This window comes from Phyllostomus hastatus, unplaced genomic scaffold (assembly GCF_019186645.2).
Source record: "Phyllostomus hastatus isolate PE091 unplaced genomic scaffold, TTU_PhHast_1.1 phas_contig_196, whole genome shotgun sequence".
NCBI lineage: Eukaryota > Metazoa > Chordata > Mammalia > Chiroptera > Phyllostomidae > Phyllostomus > Phyllostomus hastatus.
In genome coordinates this window covers 3,085,757-3,110,078 of record NW_025333709.1, presented here as the reverse complement: position 1 = coordinate 3,110,078, position 24,322 = coordinate 3,085,757, and the positions used below count along the sequence as shown (strand labels likewise).

At 60.1% G+C, this 24,322-nt stretch overlaps 1 protein-coding gene across 2 annotated transcripts in view; it reads right to left on the bottom strand.

Annotated features, from left to right (window-relative positions):
* CRMP1 (collapsin response mediator protein 1) overlaps window positions 1–24,322 on the bottom strand; it is a 46,824-nt gene that overhangs the window by 8,414 nt on the left and 14,088 nt on the right. For both annotated transcript variants that reach the window (XM_045834031.1, XM_045834032.1), the window contains exons 2-9: window positions 18,600–18,688; window positions 17,049–17,233; window positions 15,724–15,888; window positions 6,686–6,747; window positions 4,756–4,836; window positions 2,672–2,740; window positions 1,147–1,267; window positions 105–261 (exon numbers count right to left, since the gene is read on the bottom strand). In XM_045834031.1, coding sequence (XP_045689987.1) covers window positions 105–261; window positions 1,147–1,267; window positions 2,672–2,740; window positions 4,756–4,836; window positions 6,686–6,747; window positions 15,724–15,888; window positions 17,049–17,233; window positions 18,600–18,688 — 929 coding nt within the window. The remainder of the gene's footprint in view (window positions 1–104; window positions 262–1,146; window positions 1,268–2,671; window positions 2,741–4,755; window positions 4,837–6,685; window positions 6,748–15,723; window positions 15,889–17,048; window positions 17,234–18,599; window positions 18,689–24,322) is intronic.

The following is a 24,322-nucleotide window of genomic DNA, read 5'->3' as shown; positions in this document are numbered from 1 at the left end:
AGCCCAAGGCCCCGCCCTCCCCACCTGAGGCGGCCTGGTCTCCGCCCTTCAGCCCTTCAGCCCTCCTCCCTCCGCCCCAGAAGCCCCCGCCCGCCCGCTCTCACCAGGCCAGCAGGGAGGTCAAGTGGTCGGGCGTGGTGGGGTCCGGGCTCAGGGGAGGGGAGGTCACGAACGCCGCCGCCTTGGCCCAGTTCTTGCTCCAGTAGTGGGTGCCGTCGGTCCCCAGGCTGGCGGCGATGGGCTCGCCGAAAACCAGGGGGCCTTGGGGGGCAAACACAGACGCGCGGGGTTAAGAGCGAAGGGTCTCTCGTGGGAGGTGCCCATGTGAAAAAGGAGGAGGTCTCAGCCGGAGAAAATAAGTCGGCCGAAGGGGATGCATCGTCCGTCGCCCTCATCCCAGGCCTCGCCCCTGAGAGCCCGCCCCCCGGCCCCCGGCCCCCGGTGACGCGCACAGCGAGCGTTTGCACTGGCCACGAGGCACCCAGTCGTGTCCTGCTGTGCAGTCAGGGATCTGCCAGAAGCAGCAGGACTGTCAAGCGAGGGGTCGGGTTCAGGTATCACACCGGGGAGGTGATCCCAGCTCACGGAGGCTGGGGACTGAGCATGTGACGCAGGGGAAGCGAGTCCAGACCCGGCGAGTGACCCCTGAGTCACGGCTGCGGGCACCTGCGGCTCAGTGCACGGGGACCCCTTTGAGACTGCGACCTGCCTCGGAGCGGCCCCTGCCGGGCCTGGGGGCTGGGCCGTGCGTCCAACACTGGGCTCTGCAGCCCCGGCATCCCCCGCCCCCAGGTCCCGCCCCGCCTTCCGGGGAGGGGCCAGACCTGCCTCCGCGGAAGGATCCCGGCGCGAGGCGGCGCAGGCGGCAGCACCGCAGGCGGCAGCACCGCAGTAACCACCCCGCCACCCCGCGGCTCGGACACGCCTGCCCGAGGTCCCACACCGCACACGGGCCTCGGGACTCACATCTAAAACCACCGGCCCCATCCCTCCTGCCCAAACTTGCGGGAGGTCCGCGGGGCTCGGGCTCAGCAACGGGCAGAGAGTCTCTGCCCTGGGGGTGGGGGGGGGCTCTGTTGGCGAACTTGAACCTGCCAGACACCCCCTCCCTGCCGTCCTCGGGAGGCCGGGCACCAGGCGGCCCACCTTTCTTCCTGGCCAGGGCGATGATGTCCGCCGCGCTCTTGCTCATGACCTTGGTGATGTACACAGGGCAGTTGACGCGGCCGGCGATGGTGATGGCCCGGAACACGGCCTCGGCCTCCAGCTGGGGAGGACACAGCAGACCCCGGGTCACCGGAGGGCGGGGGCGAGGGCCGCCGTCCCCCACCCCGAGTCCCCAGGGCTCTCCTGGGGTCGGAGGGCTCCCGCTTTCCTTCCACGTGGTCAGAGGAAACCCTACTGGCCCAGAGGAAGGGAAAAGAGTGTAGGTTCAAAGAAAGAAAGAAAACGTTAAGCCAGAGTGGGTTTGGTTAGAGGCCAGCCGGCAGGCAGGATCACGTTCTCACCCCGCTGGGAAGAAGTCTGCACGTTCTGTCAGAAGGAGGTAAGCTAGGCAGCGTCCACAGGCCCCCCAAGGTGGTCGGTCACATATATAAATTCCTGATGCGAGCGAGCCCCCTGGGCCGCCGTGCCCGGCTTCCCTCCCTCTACTCCCCCAGCCGAACCGGCCGGCCGCTGGGCTGGGTCTCTGCCCCTCCAGGCAGGCGCTTCCTGAACAACAGGTCCAGCTACGTTCTGCACAGTTCTCTTTTTAGTCCCCAGCCTGTGCTGCCCCAGGCGTGGTCCTGCTGCCGGCACGCAGCTCCGGCAGTGGCGTCCATGTGGCCTGAGTCTGTGAGCACCGCTGCAGGCCGGCCCTGACCTCGCTCACTGGGGACCAGGAGCAGCAGCTCGTGGGCAGTGGCGCCCCCGTGTGGAGCCCTGGGGGAGGGGTCTGTCTACTCCAGCTGTGTCCCCAGGCGTCTGGCACGGCCCAGAGCAGGGGTCTGGGAGGATGGACAGGATGTGATGAGGACACAGAGCATCCTCAGCTCAAGGGCTTCCTGGATACCCTGCCTGCCTTCCTCTGCCCGCCCTGCACACCTGCAGGCACGACTGTGCACACACACCCCCACGCAGGCGTGCAACGTGCACACACATGCTCTCACACACAGGGCAGGGCATGTGCCGTTTGCATGTGCACACACACGCTCACACACCCGTGTGCACACACCCAGGCTCACGCACACGCACGCACACGCTCACACACTCTGCAGCCCCCGGGGCGTGCACCCTTTCCCAGTCCCGGGAGCACAGCGGACAGCCCGCAGGGTCAGCTCCCCCACAGGCAGGAGGCCTGGGACATGTGGCTCTGCCTCCGCATCGAACAGGCCAAGTCCTCGGTCCTTATCCAGCGTGGACACTCGACTGTCCCTGGGGCCTGGTGTGACATTCCTGGGCTGCCCGGGCTCTGGGGGCAGGGCCCCTCCCTGGCGCCTTGGACTGGCCTGCAGCCGGCCGGGCGCCGGAGTCAGAGGCAGACCCCTGGGGGACCCTGTGCGCTGTCACGCTCACGGAGGGGCACGGAGTGGGGCGGGGGGAGCGGGGGCTCTGGCTGGGCTGTCCCGGCCGGAACTGCATCAGGAGAGCTCAGCGGTGTCGGAGTCACACCCACACAGGACCCCTTTACCTCCTCGGGTCTGCTCAGAGCATGGCCCTCGGGCCCCGTGATGCCCATCTCCAGGATCCGCTTTTGTTCCTGCAACACAAGGACAAGGGATTCAGTGACCACAGAACATTGGAGCTGGGAGGGGCCGCTCCTCTGACCGCCCCTCCCTCAGGAGGACCGACAGGGGCGCCCAGAGTGGCAGGGGTCAGCAGGCTCTGACTTGGGGCGGAGATCCGGGGCCCCCTGCGCCCCCACTGCACCTGCCCACCTTCCCCTGGGCCGCCCCGGACACCTGCATCACACCTGCGCTCCGCGCAATCCCCCGGAACCAGCCAGAAGAGGTGGGGGTGACGGGTGAGCTCAAAGGCCACCCCCACCCTCCCAGCCTCCGGAGCCTCTGCCACAGGGCTCTCCCTCGGGGAGACAGGTGACACCCAGATCGAAGCTCTCCAAACTGGGGGTCCCGCTCCAGGCCCGTGTCTGTGACTCGGGGCCACTGGGCAAGCCCCAGTCCTCTTCCCCTCACGCTGGGGACCAGCGTGCCCGCGTCCCCGCGTTCCCGCCGTGAGTCAGTGAGGCCGCGTGTGTAAGCCGGCAGCGCAACACTCCCTGGCGTTTGGTCAGGGAGCCTCTCTCCCGGCAGCCGGCTCTCGGGGTCTCTCCACCGGGCCCCCTTCCCGGAACCGCCTCCCCTTCCCTCGGGAGGCCTCTGCCTCGAGTTCGTGTCGTGTGACCTTGATGTGGCTCCCAGAGGGAGCGGCCCAGGGTCAAGCCCATTTGCTCCGGGGTTTTCTCCCGCCAGGAACACTTCCATTTCTCCAAAGCATTTTCCTTTTTGCCTTTGCGAAGACATCAGCAGAGTGGGCGCTCATTTGAACCCCTGCCATTTCTGGGGCCATCGCTCTTCCCGGGAGCCCGGGGCCCGGTCCCCCATAGGGAAAAACCCCAATTCCCACCGCCTCCGTGGTTATCACGCTTGAGCTTACGACGGAGGCGGCCTGGAAGCGACTTCCAGAGCTCACGGTGGGGCAGTTCCCGCTGCCGGAGGGGTGCACGCGTAAATAAAGGTGTCATGAGCGGGACAGAGCCCTGCGGGGTGTTGTTGAAACGCCAGTGACTCTTTCTGTGGGGCGGGGGGGAGGGACAGACGGAGGGGGAGGGGAAGGACACACAGACCCCTCAAGACGGGAGCAGTGGTTCTGGAAAAAGACCGCAGGCCGAGCACCCGCGGGACCTCGCTCCCCCGGAAACCCCACTGACGGGGCAGGGAAGGCGCACAAAAGCTTAGAGAGAGTGCACAGGACGCAGCAGAGGCCACGCCTGGGGGCCGCAGAGCACACGTCCGCGAGGCAGCAGACGCCTGGAGCCCGGGGGGCGGACTCTGAGGTTCGCGGTGAGGGGGTGGAGGAGCCCCGGGTGTAAAGCTCAGCACGGGGGCTCCAGGGAGTCCCCCGGTTTCACTGGGAAACCGTTGAGCAGTAGCTGCTGGTGCTGAGTGACACTGCCACCGCCCAGCCATCCCACTCCTGGGGACACATGGACAGGTGTGCGTGTGTGGGTAACCGAACCAGCAGGGCCACGGATGGGAGCTTGGGGCACCACAGCATCCCCCAGTGGAAACCCCCCAGACCCCCCGTGGAATCCGGTCTGACCCCCTCCGGCAGTGGAACTCTGTCCCGGGACAGGAAAGTGAAGCCATGGGTTCGTGGAATGGGAGAGGCGAATCTCACAGACCCGGTACCCAGCAACCGCAGCCAGACAGAGGACGCCGCACGGCTCCGCGTTCAGGACGTCCAAAGCCCACAGACCGGAGCTGTGTGCGGTGGGCAACCCCTAAGAGGCTCCCAGGGAGCCGCCTCCTGGTTTCTGCGTCCCCTGTGCACCTCCCCGTCCGTGCGGCTCAGGCCACAGACCAGACCCTGGAGGGGCGCAGGGCAGGTAGCGCTATCGCCCCCGGGGCCTGCCAGGGGCCTCGCTGCAGGTGGGGTGCACCCTCTGGTACGCGGCCCAGTCACCTCACTGCTCCACGCCTGCGCCCCCTCTGTCACACGACACCGAGAAGCAGATGGAGGTGCAAGGGAGGGGGCGTGGCGCACGGCACTCACCTGAGCTATCAAGTCTCCGTTTTCCGCGTGCACCAGGATCACGGCTCCCAGCCCCTTCAGGAAGGTGAAGGCCTCGTACAGCTAGGGAGGGAGAGACGGGGCGGGGCTGAGGTGAGGGGCGGGGCTGAGGTGAGGGGCGGGGCTGAGGTGAGGGGCGGGGCTGAGGTGAGGGGCGGGACCACCGGCGAAGACCGCGCTCCGCTCACACCGCCATCACTCCCGGCCACCGCAGAAGCAGCACAGCCGGTGGCTCCGGTGAATGAATGGCACGTATCAATCAGCAACGAGTGACCTTGGGAGGGATCTGCCCTTGACCCTGAGGAGGCCGGGGTGGGGCAGGACTGATCGCTGTCTCAGCCAGCTGGACCGCACCCTCCCTCTGGCGCCTGTCCCCGCCTCTGGCTCTGTTTGCAGCCGCGCCATCGCAGCCCCGCCCGCCGGGTGACGCTGGGACCGGGACGTCGTTTTCCATTTCCCTGCCGTTGTGCAGCTGACCCTGCCAGGCCCGTGCGGCCAGCACCGCAGACCTCGGGAGCTGTGCCCCTTACAAAACTTGAACCTCGTCCCTTGACAGAGCACGGTGGGTGGGGGAGGGGCGCGCTCTCCAGTCGCTCCAACACTCGGGTGACACACAACCTGCCCGGTGGCCCCGGATTCAGCCAACACAGGCCCCGCCCACCGCCCAGGTCCTCCTCGCACCCTCGAAAGAGCTGCATCCAGCCTTCCCACGTGGGAGGCCCAAAGCCGCCACGCCCTCCCCCTGCAGGGCTCTCAGAGCCTGACTGTGTTCTCCACGGGTGCCAGGTGACCGCGCTCCCCACCGTCCAGGTGCAGGCAGCAGGTGCGGGGGTGGGGGTGCTGGGAGGCGTGGAGCGCTTTCGAGGACCCGCACCCAAAACCTGCTGGAGCAGGGGGTGCCCCCTGTAGCCGGGGCTGCACGGGAGCAGATGTTCGGACGATGCGGGTGGAAAGCGCAACGATGTCGAACGCCAGGTGCTGCGCTCCCCGTGCGTGAAGCCGTGCCGGCGCTCGGCCCACGGAGGGGCACCTCAGAGTGAGACCCCTCTGACTCCGGGCGCTGGGGCTGGAAGGCAGGCCACGTGCTTCTCCCGTGCACGTCACACTCTACGGTGACAATGACTAACAGCGTATTCACACCCAGAGGCACCACTGCGGGCGGGGCACTGGTAGTAAATCACTTCACCCTCCCGCAGCCCCTGAGCCGAGAGCACAGAGGGGTCAGGAAAGCTGCCCCCGGCCGCACAGCCAGGCCCGGGCTCGCAGCTGAGCCACCAGGCTGCAGCATCCGCGCCAGCCCCCACCGCACACGGCCCGGATTCTTGAGGACCGGAGAGCAGTGAGGGCACTGAGGGCAGAGCAAAGCCAGCAGTCCCACTGGAGGGAGGCCGGGTGCCCACTGACTAGCAAGCCCTCACGTGTCCTACACAGAGCGTCACCTTCCCCAGCTCACTTCCTCCCGGTGAGGACGGTCTGACAGCGGCCAGGCTGGCGAGGCACACTCCGCGCACACACGAGAGGACCGAGAAAGGAGGCAGCTTGTGGTCGGCCCAGGGGGCGGCCAGGGCCGTCCCCCCGAGTCAGTGCTCATAGGATGGTCCCCACCCTGGCTTGGGCCCCAGAATTGACAGTGGAGTTTCCAGGAAACACAAACTCCTGGGCTCTGCCCCTGAGCATCTGTGACGGGGTCCGGGGGTCTGCGTTTTTGACGGCCTCTCTAGGCGATGGGGAGGGTGAGCCGGGTCCCCGCCCCACCCCATGCCGGGCAGCCAGAAAGGGGCGCAGGCCCGGGAGGGTCGCCGACACACAGGGCCACATGGCAGTTCAGTGTGGCACGAGCAGGACCCGACCCCCGAGCTCCGCCCCGGCCGTTCCTGCCCGGTGAGGAGAGCAGGCACGCGGCAGCGCCTACCTGGCTGTCGGACATTTGGTAGAGATCCTTGTAGGCCATGTACACCTGGAAGGAGTTGACACCTGTTCGAGACACAAAGAGAAAGAGCATTTAGGGAAAACGAAGCATGTCTTCCCTGTACATCGACGGCCACGGCGCAGAGCGGAACAGCCAGGGAAGAGGGGTGCAGCGGAGCCCACAGGGGGGCGCACGCCCAGCCTGGGGGTGCGGGCGAGGGTCCGAGGAGCCCCTCCAAGCTGAGTCTAAAGGAGGGGAGGGAAGAGTCAGGGAGAAGGGAGGAGAAATGGGAGGGACGAGGGGGTGTGTGGGGCTACTGAGGAGAGGGCCTCGGACGTGCAGGAACCAGAAAGCGTCCTGTGGCTGAAACAAAGACAGCACGTGTGTGTGTGTGTGTGTTTAGATTCCCTGGGAGCTCTGCTACGGCAAAACACAAACAACGCAACTCAAAGTCACAACCCTCTTGAAGGGTGCAACTCTCGGGCACTCGGGACATGCACAAGGCAGCCTCACGCCGTCGATGGTTTTTTTTTTAAAGATTTTATTTATTTATTTATGTTTTAGGGAGGGAAGGGAGGGAGAGAGAGAGAGAGAGAGAAACATCAATGTGCAGTTGCTGGGGGCCATAGCCTGCAACCCAGGCATGTGCCCTGACTGGGAATCAAACCTGCGCTGCTTTGGTTCGCAGCCCACGATCAATCCACTGAGCTACGCCAGCCAGGGGATAGCGCTTTTAAAGGCAGTGGCGTGAACAGACCTTCTGTCTCCAAAACATTCCTCCGGAAGCAGAGTGGAGGGTGGGTGGCAGGGCAGCGAGGAGACCAGGTGGCAGATGGGAGGGGGAGGGGGAGGCAGAGGCACGGAGCCAGGCCAGGAGCCATGTGTGTGCTGGGGGTGGGGGAGGGGGAACCTGACCCTAATTCACCTTCGCGTGGTCCTTCGCAAGGACCATGTTTCCTGGATCATCCATCTGCACGCCCATAATGTGTACCGTGCAATTAACATTGGATGATGAAATCAGAAAACAGTCTGATAAAAAAAAATGAAGAATTTAAGGCAAAAAGATGAACCAGATCAGAGTTATTTTATTTGAAGCAATAGCGAACACAAGCCAAAAATCTTTTCTTGCATAAAAAGTCTCTGCAACAAAAATTTTCTTTGCCAAAAGTTCTGGAAAAAATTTAAAGAAAAAATAATATGCAGAGATTAACATGCATGTATCGATTTTCCTAATCAAGTAGGCTTAAACAAAAATAACAGGACGGTTAATTGGTATCATATTCCTTGTAGAGATAAACCCTTTTTTAATACAAAAACGAAAGTGCAACATATTATAAAAGATCCAGGGCAAACAAGCAAAACCAGAAAGAGAGGTGAATTCACAGCCTGAAATGCTTCATCATGATTATTTTTTCCTCATCTGAGGACATACTTGTCGATTTTAGAGGGGAACGGAGAGAGGGAAACGTCCATCAGTTGCTTCTCGCACAAACCCCAACCGAGGACCGAACCTGCGACCTCGAAGTGTGCCCTGACTGGGTACAGAACCTGCAACGTCCAGTTTACGAGATGACACTCCAACTGACTGAGCCGTACCGGCCAAGGTGTGCTCATTATTTTTAAAGGAGAGAGGGAAAGAGTAAGCTTCCATGATAAAAAATTTTAAAAGAAATGAAAATTCACTGGAAATTAGAAGTAAATAATACAAACAAAAGCAGAAAGAATGAGTTAGAAAACACGGCAGACTTAATTAAAACACCCTAAAACTAGTACTCAGGAGTGTAGGAAAGAGATAAGGTAAAAACTATCTCAGATGAAAACCTTCTGTGAAAAAACCATGACAGATTTGACTTGTTACAAACGAAAATCTTCTATAAATTCATTCTGTTTTTTTTTAAGATTTTATTTATTTTTAGAGAGAGGGGAAGGGAGGGAGGAAGAGAGGGAGAGAAACATTGATGTGTGGTTGCCTCTCCTGCGCCCCCTACTGGGGACCAGGCCCTGCAACCCAGGCGTGTGCCCTGACTGGGAATCAAACCAGCGACCCCTTGGTTCACAGGCCAGCACTCAATCCACTGAACCACACCAGCCAGAGGTATAAGTTCATTCTTAAAAAGTTAGAATAACAAGCAAAAACCAATACAGTAAACGTATCTGCAACAATTTTAACAGAGGTTTGAAAACACCTCTTCTTTTAAGAACACCAGACGGTGGTTCCTGCTGGGGGGAGGAGGGAGAGGGCTGTGGCGGGGACTGTGGAGGGTCTGTCTGTCAGGGCGGCCGACCCGGTCCTAGTTTTTATTAATGACTGACTGGGGTAATCTCGCAATAACGCATAAAGTGACATCTTTGATGTGTGGTTTTCTTTAAAAAATTTTTTTAAATTTTATTTATGTATTTTAGAGAGGGAAGGGAGGGAGAAAGAGAGAGAGAGAAACATCAATGTGTGGTTGCTGGGGGCCATGGCCTGCAACCCAGGCATGTGCCCTGACTGGGAATCGAACCTGCGATGCTTTGGTTCGCAGCCCGCACTCAATCCACTGAGCTACACCAGCCAGGGCTTGATGTGTGGTTTTCTGTATCTGTTCTATTGTATGTTAAAAAGGTTCAAAGAAAAGCAAAGAAGCAAAAAAAACTCTAAAAGCAAACAGTATTTTTAGACAATTTATGAAGGAAAAACGGCTAACTAGTAAAAATAAGGAAGAGATGTGGTCGTATTTGTGATGAAAGTAACTCAAATGAAAGCCTCTGTGTACCACACCCCAGGTTTGATGGCCGCCTCGGGCAATGGTGGGGCCTGCGCGGGCGCAGCCGGGGGCAGGGGGGCAGGGGGGCAGGGGGGCAGGGAGCCGTCCTCGCGGCCTTTCGGAGACGCAGGAGGTAGACGGTGAAGGTGAGACGAGCACCTGGCTGACACAGCTGAGCAGGCTGTGAGTCAGCCTCTTTGGTGATTAGAGTCAAAATTATTATTTTTTTAAAGATTTTATTTATTTATTTATTTATTTATTTTAGAGAGGGAAGGGAAGGAGAAAGAAAGAGAGAGAAAAACATGAATGTGCGGTTGCTGGGGGCCATGGCCTGCAACCCAGGCATGTGCCCTGACTGGGAATTGAACCTGCGACACTTTGGTTTGCAGCCCGCGCTCAATCCACTGAGCTACGCCAGCCAGGACTAGCAAATACTTTCTGAGCACTCACTGTGTGTGAGCGCCACTCCACAAACCCGACATACAGGGTAGGAAGGATCCTGTCTCCCTTCTGCTGGGAACGAGCAACAAACAAACAAGCAAACAAGATCACTGCAGGCAGAGATGGGAGATAGGAAGACACGCAAGAGGCTGCTAACTTTTCAAAGTTTCACGGAAGTTCTGCAGCGACTCCCGTGAAGAGGTGAGGTCTGTTTGGCTGGTCCTTGGACGTGGGCTGGCGTCAGACCCGCTCTGGCCAACAGTGACACAGAGGTGGCCGTGCACAGGTCACCGGCCTCGGCCACAGCGGTCCCTCAGGCCGCTCTTACCCTCCTGGAACCGCCGGGGAAAGACGCAGCAGCCGGCTGGAGACCAGGGACAGACAGAGGCGTCCCCCCTGCCCCAGCCGTCCCTGCGGAGGCCTGGGCATGAGGGAGCCAGGCTGTGAGCGCAGGGCAGCTCGGCAGAGCCCAAACCCAGCACCCGCCTACGGAGCCGGAAGCCAGTAACCACCTGCTCTTTCTCACCGACAGTGATGGTGGAACACACAGAACGTGACCGGTGCCACCTTCACCTGTCGCCGTGAGAAACGCCCAGACCAACCTCCACAGAGTTTCTGTGAGTTTACTTAGCCAGACCGACGACACAGGCCCGGGAGCAAGACCACAAACCCTCCTCCAATCTGCCGTCCCCGCGGCTCAGGTGAGCTCTTAGGGAAATTCCCCATGGGCGTGGGCGTCTCTGGCGCCGACGCCTACGTGGCATCATCGGCGGGAGCGGCCCACAGGACGGGCCCTGCCGAGGGCGGCACCACCGGCATGCGAGGGGCTTACCGAGAGGCACAGAACAACGGGCAGGGCCAGCCTAGGGCACCGATGAGCCTGCGACTGAAGAAGCCACACATCTGGGGTGCGATGGCCACTGTGACCTGCCCGGTTAGGGGTTTACGATCCCATCACCCTGTCGGGTCACTTTCCCCAGAACCCCGTCTTTCTGTCCGCAAGCCATTACCTGTCCAGGTCAGCGGCATTACCTGCATCCACACTGACGAGCATCCACCCCCACATCATCTCCAGAGCTCTTCCCGCTGGCAAAGCCGGATCTCTGTCCCCCTGAAACAGCAGCCCCCAGCCCCGGGCACCCGCCACTCTGCTCTCTGTGCAAATCTGACTCCCCTAGGCACCCGGAGTGCCCCCATGCGGTGTCTGTCCCCTCACGCCGGGCCACTTCCCTGAGCGGGCCCTGCAGGCTCATCCTGGGTGTGGCGTGGGACAGAACTCCCCTCTCTTCAGGGCCGAGTACCACCCCACGGTGTGCAGGGGCGACCTCCCGTGTGCCCTGCCACCCCGAGCCAGGCGTTTGGGTCGTTTCCTTCTTTCTCTGGAGAACCGACAGGGAGCCTGCACGGCGGGTCCCGTGCCCGGGGCCAGGGCCCTGACGCGACGGGTGCGGGGGAGCCTCCGAAAGAGCCTCAGGGGCCAGCGGGGCCACTGCAGGTGCCGCACAGCCAGGAAGCGCGAGGGCAGGACGCGGTCCTGGGTGGCCAGAGGGCTGAGAGCTGCTGCTTTCTGCAGGGGTGTGACAGTCCTTTCATCGTGCACTCGTGAGAGGCCGAGAGCCCGAGAGAGAGCAGGAGAATGGTAACTCTGCCCGGTTTATCAGATGAAAAGGTGAGAGACAGAGCCAGTGATGTCATGACCACCTGGTACAGGCCAGTGTAGCCACTGGGCCTGGCCTACGCTCCTGGAAGCCCCCCCTTCACCGCCGCCCCCCACTCACCACCTCTGACAGCCCCCACCTGATGCAGGGTGGGGAGTGCCCCATGTCCACGACCAGCCTTTGCTCACAGAAATACCTGCCCCGGCCAGCATGGCGCCCCAACGGGGGTGCTCCTTCTCCCACAGCGAACAACGGAGACAGCCTGCAGGGGGCGCTGTGCTGAGCCCCGGGGCCCCCTTCAGGAATGACGGCCTCACCCCCGGCCCCCAGCCTCCGGTTGAGTCGCAGGCGCAGGACCCTCAGCTGTCACCAAACCACTCTGAGTTCACGCCCTTCCCAGAGGACCACGCCCCCTGCCTGGCTGCCTAGAGTGTGACGTGCCCGGCCCCTCAGGGCACTGTCCTCAGGGCAGACGGGAAGGGCATCCAGGAGTCAGAGCACCCCGTGGCCAATCCTGAGAGTCCTCCGTGGGGGCAGGTCCCCTAAAGATGCCTGCTCCCGGGTGCCCAGAGCCTTTGGATATGTCCCTCCCAGGCAGAGGGACTCTGCGAACAGGATTAGATCAAGGGCCCGAGATGAGAGGCCACCTGGAGTTTTGGGGTGAGACCGACGCAGTCACCAGGGTCCGAGAGGGAGATGGGACGATGGAGGCCGTGGGGCCCGGGCCACGGGTGTGTGCGGCCGCAGAGCTCGGAAAGGCAAGGGTCCTTCCCCGGGCCCCCAGAAGATCGCCCCCCGCCCACCCCCTAGATCCTGGCCCCTGAGACCCGCGTCTGGCCGCCAGGCGGTCACGTGTGTTGATTTAAACCCCGAGGTGGTGGGTTTTGTTCTGGGGGCCACAGGAAACGGGCGCACGGCCACTTCCTGCCTCCCTGGGGCCCTGCCAGCACGGTTTGTAAAAAGTCACTGACTGGCGACAGATCAACCCAGGACTGCCACGAACAGTGACATGGGATGCTAATAAACCAATAACCAGTAATGCAGAATCCTCACCACAGGCCTGCAGTGCTGCAGGAAGAACTGGTTTCCAGATGGGGAAACTGAGGCAGAGAAGTGGAGTGAGACTGACCCCGGGTCACACAGCTGCTCGGTGGAGAGGTCTGGTAGTCAGTGACATTTTATTGGGTGAAAAAAGCATAATGCAGAGTGGCGTGCACATTATAACCCCATTTATGTAAAAACTGCATGCGTGAGTGCGTGTACGTATATGAACATAGGACATATAGGTACATACTCAAAGATTCAGTGTGTGCATTACAAGTAGGAAAGAAAAACACCGTATCATCAGCTTTACTTTGCATGCTCCCATACTGTTTCAGTAAATACGCACGAATTCTGAAACTTCAGTCGATCAAAGTGCTTTACGATGCAAGTTAGACACGTAAAACCCACAAGTGCACCCCAAACCTCACCCAGTCTCTTCCTCACAAGACTTCAGTCAAGGGAGGAAAACAGCTCTCTGCCCTCTCCCAGCGCAACGTGCCGAGTGCAGCCCCCCAGAGCCCCCTCCCGCGGGGCTGCGGCTCTCCCGTGACGGGGGCAGCCCTGGTGCCCCCCGACCCCACAGCTGGGCTGAGTTCAAACAGATGTGCTGAAGGCCCTGGTGCCAAGGAACAGTGCTCCGGACTTAACATTGGGTGAAGACAGCAAGACCCAGTCGTCCCCCCTTTATCTGTGAGGGACCCCCAAGGCTCCCCCCCATGGATGCCCAGAACTGTAGACAGTACCAAACCCTGTATATACTGTGAGTTTTCCTATGTATATATACACCTATGGTAAAGTTTAACTCATCAGTTAGGCGCAGTAAGAGGCTAACAGTAACTAATCACAAAACAGGACAACTGCGACCATACACAGTAATGAACGTCAGGGGGGGTGCGGGCTCTCTGTGTCTTCCGCCCGCGGACAGGACACCTTGTCCACCCTAGCCAGGCACTTGCGCATGGAGGCTGTGACTCTGCAGCCTGAGGTATGGCAGGAGAACCAGCACAAGTTTCTTTTTCCTTCTGCACAGCCTCACGGATAGAAGACTCGTTCACCAGAGATCTTAGCCATCTCAGCCTACCATTTCGTTTCTTATTAAGGCAAGAACATCTGCTCTTTCAGTAGAGGAAGCACCTGATGGCCACGATGGTGTCCACAAGGCCAGCATCACTCCTCTGACACCTGGGGGCCACTGTCAAGTAAAACTAGGGTGACTGGACCACAGCCCTGCGATACTGCGACAGCCAATACGGTCGCCAAGTGACCGAGGGGGCCGTAAAGTGCGGGAAGCGAGGGTTCAAGTCTGGGGCGGGGCAGGGCAGGCGGGACTGCGCCGCACCACTCCGGAGAGTGCACCGCTGAACGCGGAAGAATTGTTTATTTCTGCGATTTTCCACTTCATATTCTCGGACCCTAGCTGGCCGCCAGTAACTGGAACCACGGACAGGGACGCTGCAGACACGGAGGAGCCCCGCACAGCACTGTGACTCTCCTCGCGCAACCACGCAGCGCTGAGTACCAGCGTGGTCCGCGGGGCCTGCGCCGGAGGGGCGGGGACTGCGCGGGAGGGGCGGGGACTGCGCCGGAGGGGCGGGGCCTGTGCCGGAGGGGCGGGGCCTCCCTGCTGCGGAGCACTGGGGCACCCGAAGCCCCAGCCACCGCGGAGGGCCAAGAACACAACGCACACAGAGTGCTTCACGGGATGAGCAATGAAAGAACGCACGTACGACAGCGGGCTGACTCTCCCCCATCCAATCAGCCCGGACTCCCACTGGCGCGAACACGCAGGGAGCCAGAGACGCGGCCGTGCGGGCGTTCGGGTGGGCGCACCTTTCAGGAAGGCCATTTGGCACTCGGGGCCGTGGTCCTGAAACAATCATAATGTCACTTCTGGAAATCGAGGGAAATAACCAGAAATGCAAACTGACGTTTATATGCGAACAGGTTCGCCATAACACAACTTGAGTACAGCAAACGGAAATCCCCAGTGCCCCATTAAACAAAAGAGCTGAGCAAATTAACCGCCCGAAGCCACTAAAAAGTTATTAATGAAGAGTCATGATTACCCGCAACACGCGCAGAAAAAAGAGCAGGGCTCCACGGAGCTGCTGCCGTGTAACTATATAAGGAGAAACTCGTCCAAACGGGCAGGCGGCGGAAGGCAATAACCCGCAACATTAACGGTGTAAGTGGCAATGGGAAGAGGACCAGAGGGAGAAATGTGTTTCCTTCTCTTGACTTTCTGACTTTTTTGTGTGTGTTGTGGTAATGGTACTTTTATAATGAGAAAACACAGCATATCTAGTTTTTCAATCCTCACCTGAGGATACGCTCACTGATGTTAGGAAGAGGGGGAGGAGAAGGAAGACAGAGGTGGGAGGGGGAGAGAGAGAGAGGGAAAGACAGAGACATCAGTCAGCTGCATCTGAGGGGAGAGAGTGGCCACGCCGTCCCCTTTTCTCCATGGGACTTCTGTCGTCCATGTGTACTTGTCTCTAGCAGCCACAGCACACACGGATCCCGCCGGCCAGGCTCCGCCCCAGTGAAGCGTCCACACGGGGCAGAGACGCCCGGTGCGAGCTCCAGCGGAGGCAAGCTGGAGGGGCAGACGGAGCTGTGCGGACACAGCCCCCGCCCTGGCAGAGCTCAGGGGTTAATGGGAGAGCCAGACAGACACCCCGAGCGAGTCCTGTCACCCAAGGACAGTGGGAAGGGTGCCTCGAAAGAAGCCCAGGTGACCTGCGATGGATGTCCCAGAGAGGAGGCAGTCCTGCTTGGGAGACCGGGGAAGGGGACAGCTGAGCTGGGTATCACAGCAGCAGAAAGGGCGTTCTGGGCGGGGAAGAGCGTGAGCGGACGCCCAGCGGTTGGCAGGGTTTCGGGGTGGCACCCAGGACAACAAGCACCCGGGAGTTGATGGTAGAGAAAGACAAGTGTGGGCTAGACCCCTGTGTGCCAAGGTCATGAGCTCGGGCTTTCTTCTGTGAACAGGGGACCCCCGAGGACCTGCTTTTCCACCGTCTGGGTCGCAGTGCACGGCCGCAGCTGGGCTCGCAGCAGACGCAGATGAAGGGGTCCTAACTCCACACAGGCAGACCCACCGAAGAAACGGGGTTCCGGAACTGCGCCCCCACCCAGGGCTCCCACTGACCTTTGTCCTGCACCAGCACCTCCAGCTCCTCCCGAACGCCGTCGTGCCAGCTGGTGATGTCCACGTGCAGGGAGTAGTCGCAGCAGGACTTGGTGTCCGCCGCTTCGTGCCACTTCTCGAAGGAGGTCAGCAGGCTGGACCCCGGTTCCGGGACCACATGGTCAACTGGGACGGAAACATGTGTCACATCCCAAGATGTGTCACATCACCATTCTCATCATCATCATCATCACCAGTCACCACCACCACCATCACCATGACTGTCATCACCACCACCATCACCACCATCATCACCATCACCACGACCATTATCACCAACATCCTTACCACAACCATCACCACCACCATCATCATCACCACAGTCACCATCATCATCACCCCCACCATCACTGTCACCACCAAATCACAATCATCAGCAGGGACGCTGCCATCACCATCTTTAGTCTTCACTACCACCATTGTCACCACCACCGTTGTTTTGTCATCTGCAGCAGCATCACAACTATTTATCAAATGCTTATTAAGTATCATATTCTGCCCCAGAGGCTTTACATAAATTAGCTCATGAAATCCTCACAACCATCCTGTAACACGAATATGAATATCCTCATTTTTTAGATGAAGAAACTGAGGCTCAAAGAGGGTTAGGAACTTGTCCAAGGTCACCCAGTAACCAGGCTGGGGCGAAATGCCCACAGTCTTGTCCGCTGCAGAGTCTGAACTCGCTCCTACTGCTCCACACTGCATCTGTTGGGGGGGACTATTTGTTATGCAGCACTACGGCAGCAATACTGACTAATACCACTGCTTCCCCACTGTGTAACCTAAGAAGGTTACTTCACCTCCCTGGGCCTCTACTCCCACACGTCCTAATAATACCCATGTCACTCGTTCCAAAACTTTAGCCATCGGCACACTGTGTTCAGGAATCTTCTGCTTTATCTCCCTATCATCCATATCTTCACTTAACACTTTCCTTAAATCAATTCACAGTTCTTAAAAGTCTCAATTCTGACTTCAGTCTCCGTCCACGCAGTAACAGCCCCGAGGTGCTAGTTATTTGCATTAAAATACTCTTTAAGTGTGCATAATTTAATGCATCAATGTGCATTAAAACACTTTAAGACGTCCAGTGCCTGTATTGCCTCTAAAACCATCGTGTGAGCCACCAGCAGCACGTGATGGCCGGGCTGTGGTGACAATCACAAGTCAGCTGTACCCTGAGCAAACTGCCCTGAGCATGCAGAGCACTTGTGTGCTGCTGCTGATGCCGGCGACACAGACAAGTCATGCTCTCTGTCCCCAAGGCCCCGGGCGCAACTCACTGATCATGGTGGTGCCGCCCGCCAGCGCCGCCCGGGTCCCTTGGAAGAAGTCGTCGGCGGCGGTCATCCCCTGGGCGGGCTTCTGCAGGTACGTGTTGACATCGATGCCCCCGGGAATGACCATCCGCCCGTTGGCCTCGATGGTCTTCACTCCGCCAGGAACGATCAAGTTCTCTCCTATTTGTCTGGGGACAAACAACAGAGACGGCTTTGGTCCTTCACCGGGAAAGGACATGGCGGCCAGCTGTGCGGCCTCAGACCCACCCGGGAACATTTCTGAGCCAGGTCCTATGCAGGGTGCTGGGGGGACAGAGATGACGTGGGCAGGTCCCTGCCTGCCCTCAAGGGGCAGGTGGTCACAAACTGCTGCAGCAGAGGGGTGGGGAGCACAAGGTGGGCTGCTTCACCAGCCTGCTAATCTGGGGAGGCCTCCAGGGGGAGGTGGCGGCAGAGTGGACTCGAATAGAGGTGAGACCAGCATCACCACCAAGTGGGAAAGGGTTCTCCACACAGCTCTCCGGAGTCGAGTCCCCTCTCGAGGACACAGAGGAGAGTGTTTGCAGCTGGACAGAATGAACAGTCCCTTTCCCCCTGCGAGCTTCCAGAGGCAGTGCTGTGGGCTGAACTGTGACCTCCCCAAAACTCATATGCCGAAGCCCTAACCCCGGGAACTGGGCATATGACGGGACCGGACACGGGGCCTTTAAAGGCGACTCAGTTAAAACTCGGGCACCAGGGTGGGCCCTGATCCGACAGGACTGGTGTCCTCATCCGGAGAGGAACAGACACCGGCAGCACCCGTGCATGGGAGAAAGGCCACGTGAGGACACAGCTGTCACAATCCAAGGTCAGAGGTCTCTGAGGAAACCAGCCCCGCCGCTGACATCCTGGACCTGTAGCCCCAGAAATGAGACATCAATGTCTGTGGCCTCCGTGGCCCAGCCTGGGGTGATCTGTTCAGGCGGCCCGCACAGGCTGGACCTGCCTGTCACCGAGGGCTGGACAGCGAGCCCACGGGGAGAAAGTGAGGAAGGACTTCAGCCCCCACGCCCGGCTTTCCTTTAAGTGCCAAGGCTCTGTCCGTGAGCTCCTCGCGCTCCCGGGCCCCTCGGCCCAGGTCTGGAAATTCCGGGCAGGAGGGAGAAGGGGCTGTGAATCTGGGCAAGTGCGCGAGGCTGGAATCCACGCGCTGCCCCAAACTACTGGCTCCGTGACACGGGGAGAGATTTCGCCTCCTGCCCGCCACTCCCACGCGACAGAGCAGGAGGGACACTGGCGCATGCGTCACAGCCGCTGTGTGAGCCTGACGGCCCGCAGGAGGGCGGTGGCCGAGCCCCGGGCCCAGGGCTGGGGGCTCTCCGGAAACGCAGGTCCCTTCCTCTTCCACCCGCAGTGTAAACTAAACCTCCCCCACGTCCCCCTCCCTCCCTCGTGTTGGCGGGAACCCAGCACAGCGATTCTGGGCCAGGGCCCCCCCGCCCGCTCCATGCCCTCCACAGGTCAGCCCGCCCCGAGAGACGGCTTCCCGGAAGGCCCGCTGGGCGAACCCACTTGATGAGTCCGTCCTCCAGGTAGACATCGGCGTAGAAGGACTGGTCGTCGTTGATGACGCGCCCGCCTTTGATGAGCAGCCGGTCGCTCTGCGGAGCCAAGCAAAGGGTCCAGTGTCACTGGGGGGAGGCCGGGGACTCTTTTCCTTTGAGCTTTCCACGAAAATCACTCCCATATTTTGCAAAGGTAACACATGGCGTAACTAAGGTAAGCAAGGCCCGACCTGATCGGGAGGCTCGCGATCTCAGGAGAGGTCACCGTCTCGCCTGCTCAGGGTCCCTGGCTGAGAGCCCTCCCCCAGGGCTGCCTGCTTGGAATGCCATGCACCCCTGCCCGGGGGCCAGCAGCCCCCCAGCCTTTCCCCCCGCTTCTGCTCACGCAGCACCTCCTACACTACGTCTGACATACTACATGTTTACATGTTTGCCTGAAGTGTGACTGACACCAAAGTTGCCACGTGTCACCCCCTGGAGGAGCCAAGCACAACTCCCAGGGGACCAACCACAGACATGCGGACGGATGGATGGCGCCACCTAGAGTTGCGCTCTGCAGTTGTCCTTACGAGGCTGTCGGCTCCATGGGGCAGAGATTTCGTCTATTTTATTCACAGCTGCATCTCCTATACCTTGGACACAGCCTGGCTTGCTGGCTGGGTGCGTGGGTGAATGGGTGGGTGGATGGATGAAAGAGTGGCTGGCTGGCTGCCTGGCTGCATAAAGGGATGGATGGATGGATGGATGGATGGATGACTGGGTGGGTAGGTGAGTGGATGGACCAGTAAATGGATGGATGGATGGATGAGTGGATGAGTGGATGGATAGATGGATGGATCGATGGATGGATGGGTAGGTGAGTGGATGGACCAGTAAATGGATGGATGGATAGATGAGTGGATGAGTAGATGGATGGATGCCTTGAAGGATGCATGGGTGAAGACGGAGAGAAAAGCCACCACAGCAGTGAGACAAAGAACTATAAGCTATGATTCAAAGAGAGCTATGAACCAGCATGTCCTGTTCCCCAGCAGGAGGCTCTCTGGAGGAAGGAGGTAGAAGCTCAACACCTGCCTCTTATCCCTCAGACAGAGGCCAGCCTAGGTGTGCTCACCCCCCCTCCCCAGACGACACCCCCCCGGGAGGCGCTCCAGGGCCAAAGGGAAGGGGAGGGGCAGGCTGTGCACACCCAGAAGCCGAGACAGCCGGAGTGCAGACCCCCCAGCACCAGAGAACCGGGAGCTGGGAGCCACCAGCCGCCAGTGGGTGGGCGGCTTCCGGGACGCGGCCTCCCGCAGGCAGCTGTCTGCCTTGTCACGTTTAATGAGGGGTTCCGGGCTCAGCCAGAAACATGGTATTAAATGTGCCATGAGCCAGAAGATCAGCCCCACCCCGCTCCGCTCTTCCCAGAGCCAGATGGTGGAGCTTGTGTTCAAGTCCGCCCCCTCCCCAACTACCACCCGACACCGGGCGCAGCTCCTGCAGACGGGTCCACACTCCCGGCCCTCTCGGGGGCCGGCATGTCTCTTGAGAAAATAAGCCCCTAGTAAGGCAAGAGCTGATGTGACTCTCTCCTTATTATCTTTCTTAAAATCAGTAGTGCCTGTGCCTTTTAACTGGCACAAGCCATGTGCCTTGGGACCTGAGGTCGCAGGGGTCCTGGTGGATACTGTCCCCTAAGGGGATTCCCAGGTGTGGTGAGTTTGGAAAATTCTGGGTAAAACGGGAGCGAGACTGTCTTCGTGAGGGCAACCCCAGACCCTTTGCTCTCCCGGCGTGCGAGGCGCACACTCACGAGGGGCACCGAGTCTGCATCTTTTCCAAGCGCAGACCCTTGTGTTTCTTGGGAAATCTGACGAGACTTCTCCGCAGAAGACACCTTAGGACACGCGTGTTGGAGACAGACGCCGCTGTGGGCACGGAACACGCCTCTCGGCCCGTCAGCCCCGATCTGACCTCAGGGGGAAACGGGGCTCCGGGTCGGGGTGGCCACCCAAGTTCACACAGCCAGCGAGGGCGCGGGTCAGACCCCAGGTTTCCTGACTTCCTCTCCAGCGGCTGCTCCACCCAACACGCTTCCGTCACGTCTCACGGCGTTTCCAAACCCCGGGGCCCACAGCGGCCCACAGTCAGATTCCGTTCAGGAAAAACCCGGGGTCCGTGATCCAAGGGCCTCCCTCTCCAGCGCCCCTTTTCTCTTTTCTTTCTTTCTGTCTTTTAAAAAAATCATTGATTTTAGACAGAGGAAGGCAAAAAGAGAGAGAGAGAGAAACCACTTCATTGTTGCACTCATGCACTCATGAGTTGATTCTTGCATGTGCCCTGACCGGGGACCGAACCCACAACCTTGGCGTAGGGGGGCGACGCTCTAACCCACTGAGCCTCCTGGCCGTGCCTAGAGCTCCTTCTCCTCGTGCAGGAAAGGCAAGTGTAAAAATGCACAGAACTGTACACCAGCAAGGGTCAACTTTACGAGACAGAGAATGTTAAGAATTTGACAGCAGCCACACATTTAAAAGAAGAAGAACACCCTCCCCTCACAGACCACCGCGCAGAATAAGCAACATATGTGATCCATGACGAGCTGTGTACAAAAACCACTGTGACGGACTTTGAAGAAAGTGAAATAGCTCCCTAAAAATTCCACAAAAACCTCACGGCGAGGGCATGCCACGGCCTGCCAGCTCCTCCCACCGCGACCGCAGGGACCTAAAGAGAACTGAGATCAGAGTGACTCTTGTCCTTGCATCGGCTCTGTGTGACAGCAAAGCATCCAGAGTCGGACGGATGGATGCAGGCTCCAGTCCCTGGCTGGCCTCCGTGACCGCGTCCACAGAATGGGGACAGGTGGCCCTGCCTCATGGGGCTGCTGGGAGAAGTCCCTGGGGTGTCAGGTGCCCGGCACACGTCCAGGTGCACACTCTTCACCCTTTGCCGTTTTCCGCAGCAGGAAGTACACTCGACAGGTATGTGTTTAAGAAAGGCATGTGGGGTGGGGGGGAGAAACAGTTCTCAAGTTCTCACCCTGGAGGGGCTCTCGGGCCAGTGGGGGAGACTGAGGCACACCCCAGCCTCTGCAGCCAGTGCGGGGAGGGCTGGCAGCGATGGGCAGGAGCCCTCCCAGGGGGATGAGCTTACGCTGAGCTTGGAGAACGGGTAGGAAGGAGCTAGCCCCGCACAGAAGGAGACCAGAGGACGCGACGAGAGGAGAGAGGCGTGGGGGACGGAAGGCGCCTGGCCGGCTCGGGGGTCTCTGAGCGGTCTCCTCCAGCTGACCTAGGGCCTCGGCGGGGGACCTGGGGAGGTCAGCCCGAGCCAGCTCACGGGGGTGCTCAGGGACTCTCGCGCCGCGGCAGGAGAGCGCGTCGGGGCTGGTGGCCGCGGGACAGAGGGTTTTCACCCGAGAGGAACGCAGACACATGGAAGCTTCTGAACGAAGATGCCAGGCGAGCACCGGGCAGAGGCAGAAGCCGGGACGGTTGCCCTCTTTACACTGGCCTCCACGCTGGGACTCGGCAGTAAAAACACCTGCCAGTCAAGTGCGCCGCCAAATGTAGCAAGGGCCTCAAAACTGTTCAGGGCTGGACCGGAAAGGTGGGGCTGGGCATCTGTCCTCAGGAAAACATCCTGAGCGAGGGCAAGGGATTGTACAGGGAAATGGGACCCCGAATCAGTGACACTCGTAATGCCACACCACTGGAGGGGCATCCTTTGGGTGCTGAACTACTACTTCCCCGGGATGTCCAAGAACCACCAATAGCGGTGCGCAACAAAACGTTAGCTGCAAAAGCAAAGCACCAGAACTTGGATAGGGTGGTGGCTCTGGGGTGAAGAGATCTCTCTGGTAGTAACTGACTCTCCCCCCGCAGGGAGTGTGGGGCGCGTCCCCACGGCCCCCTGCACGCTCTCCTCCCATCACACTGCACACAGGGCCGTGCTCGCGTGACCCCCTCCCTCCCCGGGGCTGCACACCCTTTGTGGCCAGGAGAGCCCCGTGCGGTTCCCTGCCATTTCCCCGGGGACCCGCCGGCCGGCCCGCCCGCCGTTCAGCAAACATGTGCTGAGCAGGAGGAGAGGGTGGTGGCGGACAGAAGGCGAAGGAAGAGGGAGGGGAAAGAAAGAGAACATCTGAAAAGAGAGTGGGAAGGAGAGTGATACAAAAATTGTAGAGATGAAAAAGTGCAAGAGAGGGAGAGAGGGAGGGAGAACGGGAGAGAGGGAGGGAAGGAGGGAGCGAGGGAGGGAAGGAGGGAGGGAGCAAAGAGAAAGAAGTAGGAACGTGGCCTGACAAATCAGAGTCCTCTCTTTTCTGCTTGTAAAACTCCCCGGGAGCAGGCCCACTGCCCCGGCACAGAGGCCGTGGGTGCTGACAGGCCCCCAACCCGGGCGCCCTCTGCCCCCTCGGGGCCCCGGCAGGCCCCAGGTCTCCCCCACCAGCTGCCCTGTGAGCCGGGAGGAGGGGCCCAGGGGAGGGGACACTGCTCCTTCTCCAGGCCTGCTGTCATCTCCCTCCAAGCCCCCACAGGGTGGACAGAGCTGGGGCGGGCGGACGCCTCGCTCTCTTCACGGACACTGGGTATTTCGTTGGGCACGGCTTACAAAAATCTGCCTGACAACTCCAGGCGTTCCTACCCACACAGCAGCAAAAGCAGCAACAGCCAGCCGCCGCCCGGAGGGGCAGTCCGGGCCACACTGCCATCCTCGCATCTGGGTCTGTCCCTAAATTCTCTTCCCCCCATGGCGTGGTGGGAATAAAACCTGTCACCCCCACCAGAGACAGATGAGTAAAAAGTCTGTTGAGGTCTGGGGAGTGTCAGGAGAAAGGAGGTGCTTTCCTCATCAAACCAACCCCTGCCCCCAAATCACTGGCTAGCAACCGTGGCTATGGGAGAAGCGGCCCAGAACCAAAGGCAGGTTACAGAGATGACAGGGAAAGACAGAGGCTGCGTCACCAGGGAGGGGCGTCTGAGCTGGGCTCTGACAAATGAGCGGTCCACGAAGCTGGAAACGGGAGGAGAAGGGGGACACCCCAGGAAAACAAACAGTATAGACCCAGACGCGGGGTTCCGAAAGTTCCAGGTTCTGAGTAGATGAAAAACGGAAGGGGTGTGTGGCGCTGTCCGCGGTGCTGAAACGCCGCGGGGCACCAGGACTGCGCGGTTTCTCCAACCCCAGGACACCGAGGTTCCCGGAGGTTCCCTCTCCCTCCTCCTCATCTTCACCCTTTTCTTTCTCGACCCACCAGCATATCTGTAGTCTCTGCAACCCCGCAGAACCAAAGCAACCAAGGCTTACATCTCAGAATGCCTGGAGGTGGCTCCGAGACCTGACAACACTTAGTGCCACTCCTCCAATCCCTCAATTCTCCCGCCCCAGGAAAGCGGGGGGAGGGCACGCGCCCCCTCCGCCCCCTCTCCCACGAGGCCTCCCTGATGCAGAGGCTGGCATCTGGGGCTCATACAGGGGTCTCAGCGGCTGGTCTTCACGCTGGCGAGGCAGTGACGGCCGGGCTGCTGAGGCGCACAGAGTCAGATGGGGCAGCCCGATCCGTCAGTGGGAGGGGGCGCGGAGTAACCAGGTGGCCAGTCGTTTCTGGAAAGACGAAGAACCCCTAACTTTGCAGAGGGCAGTCGTGGCGCTGAGCTTCCAGAGGATCGGGAAGCCCCGGTGTGGGCAGGAATGGGCTGACCCAGACACTGAATGCCGGTGGGGATGCTTTCCATGAAGACG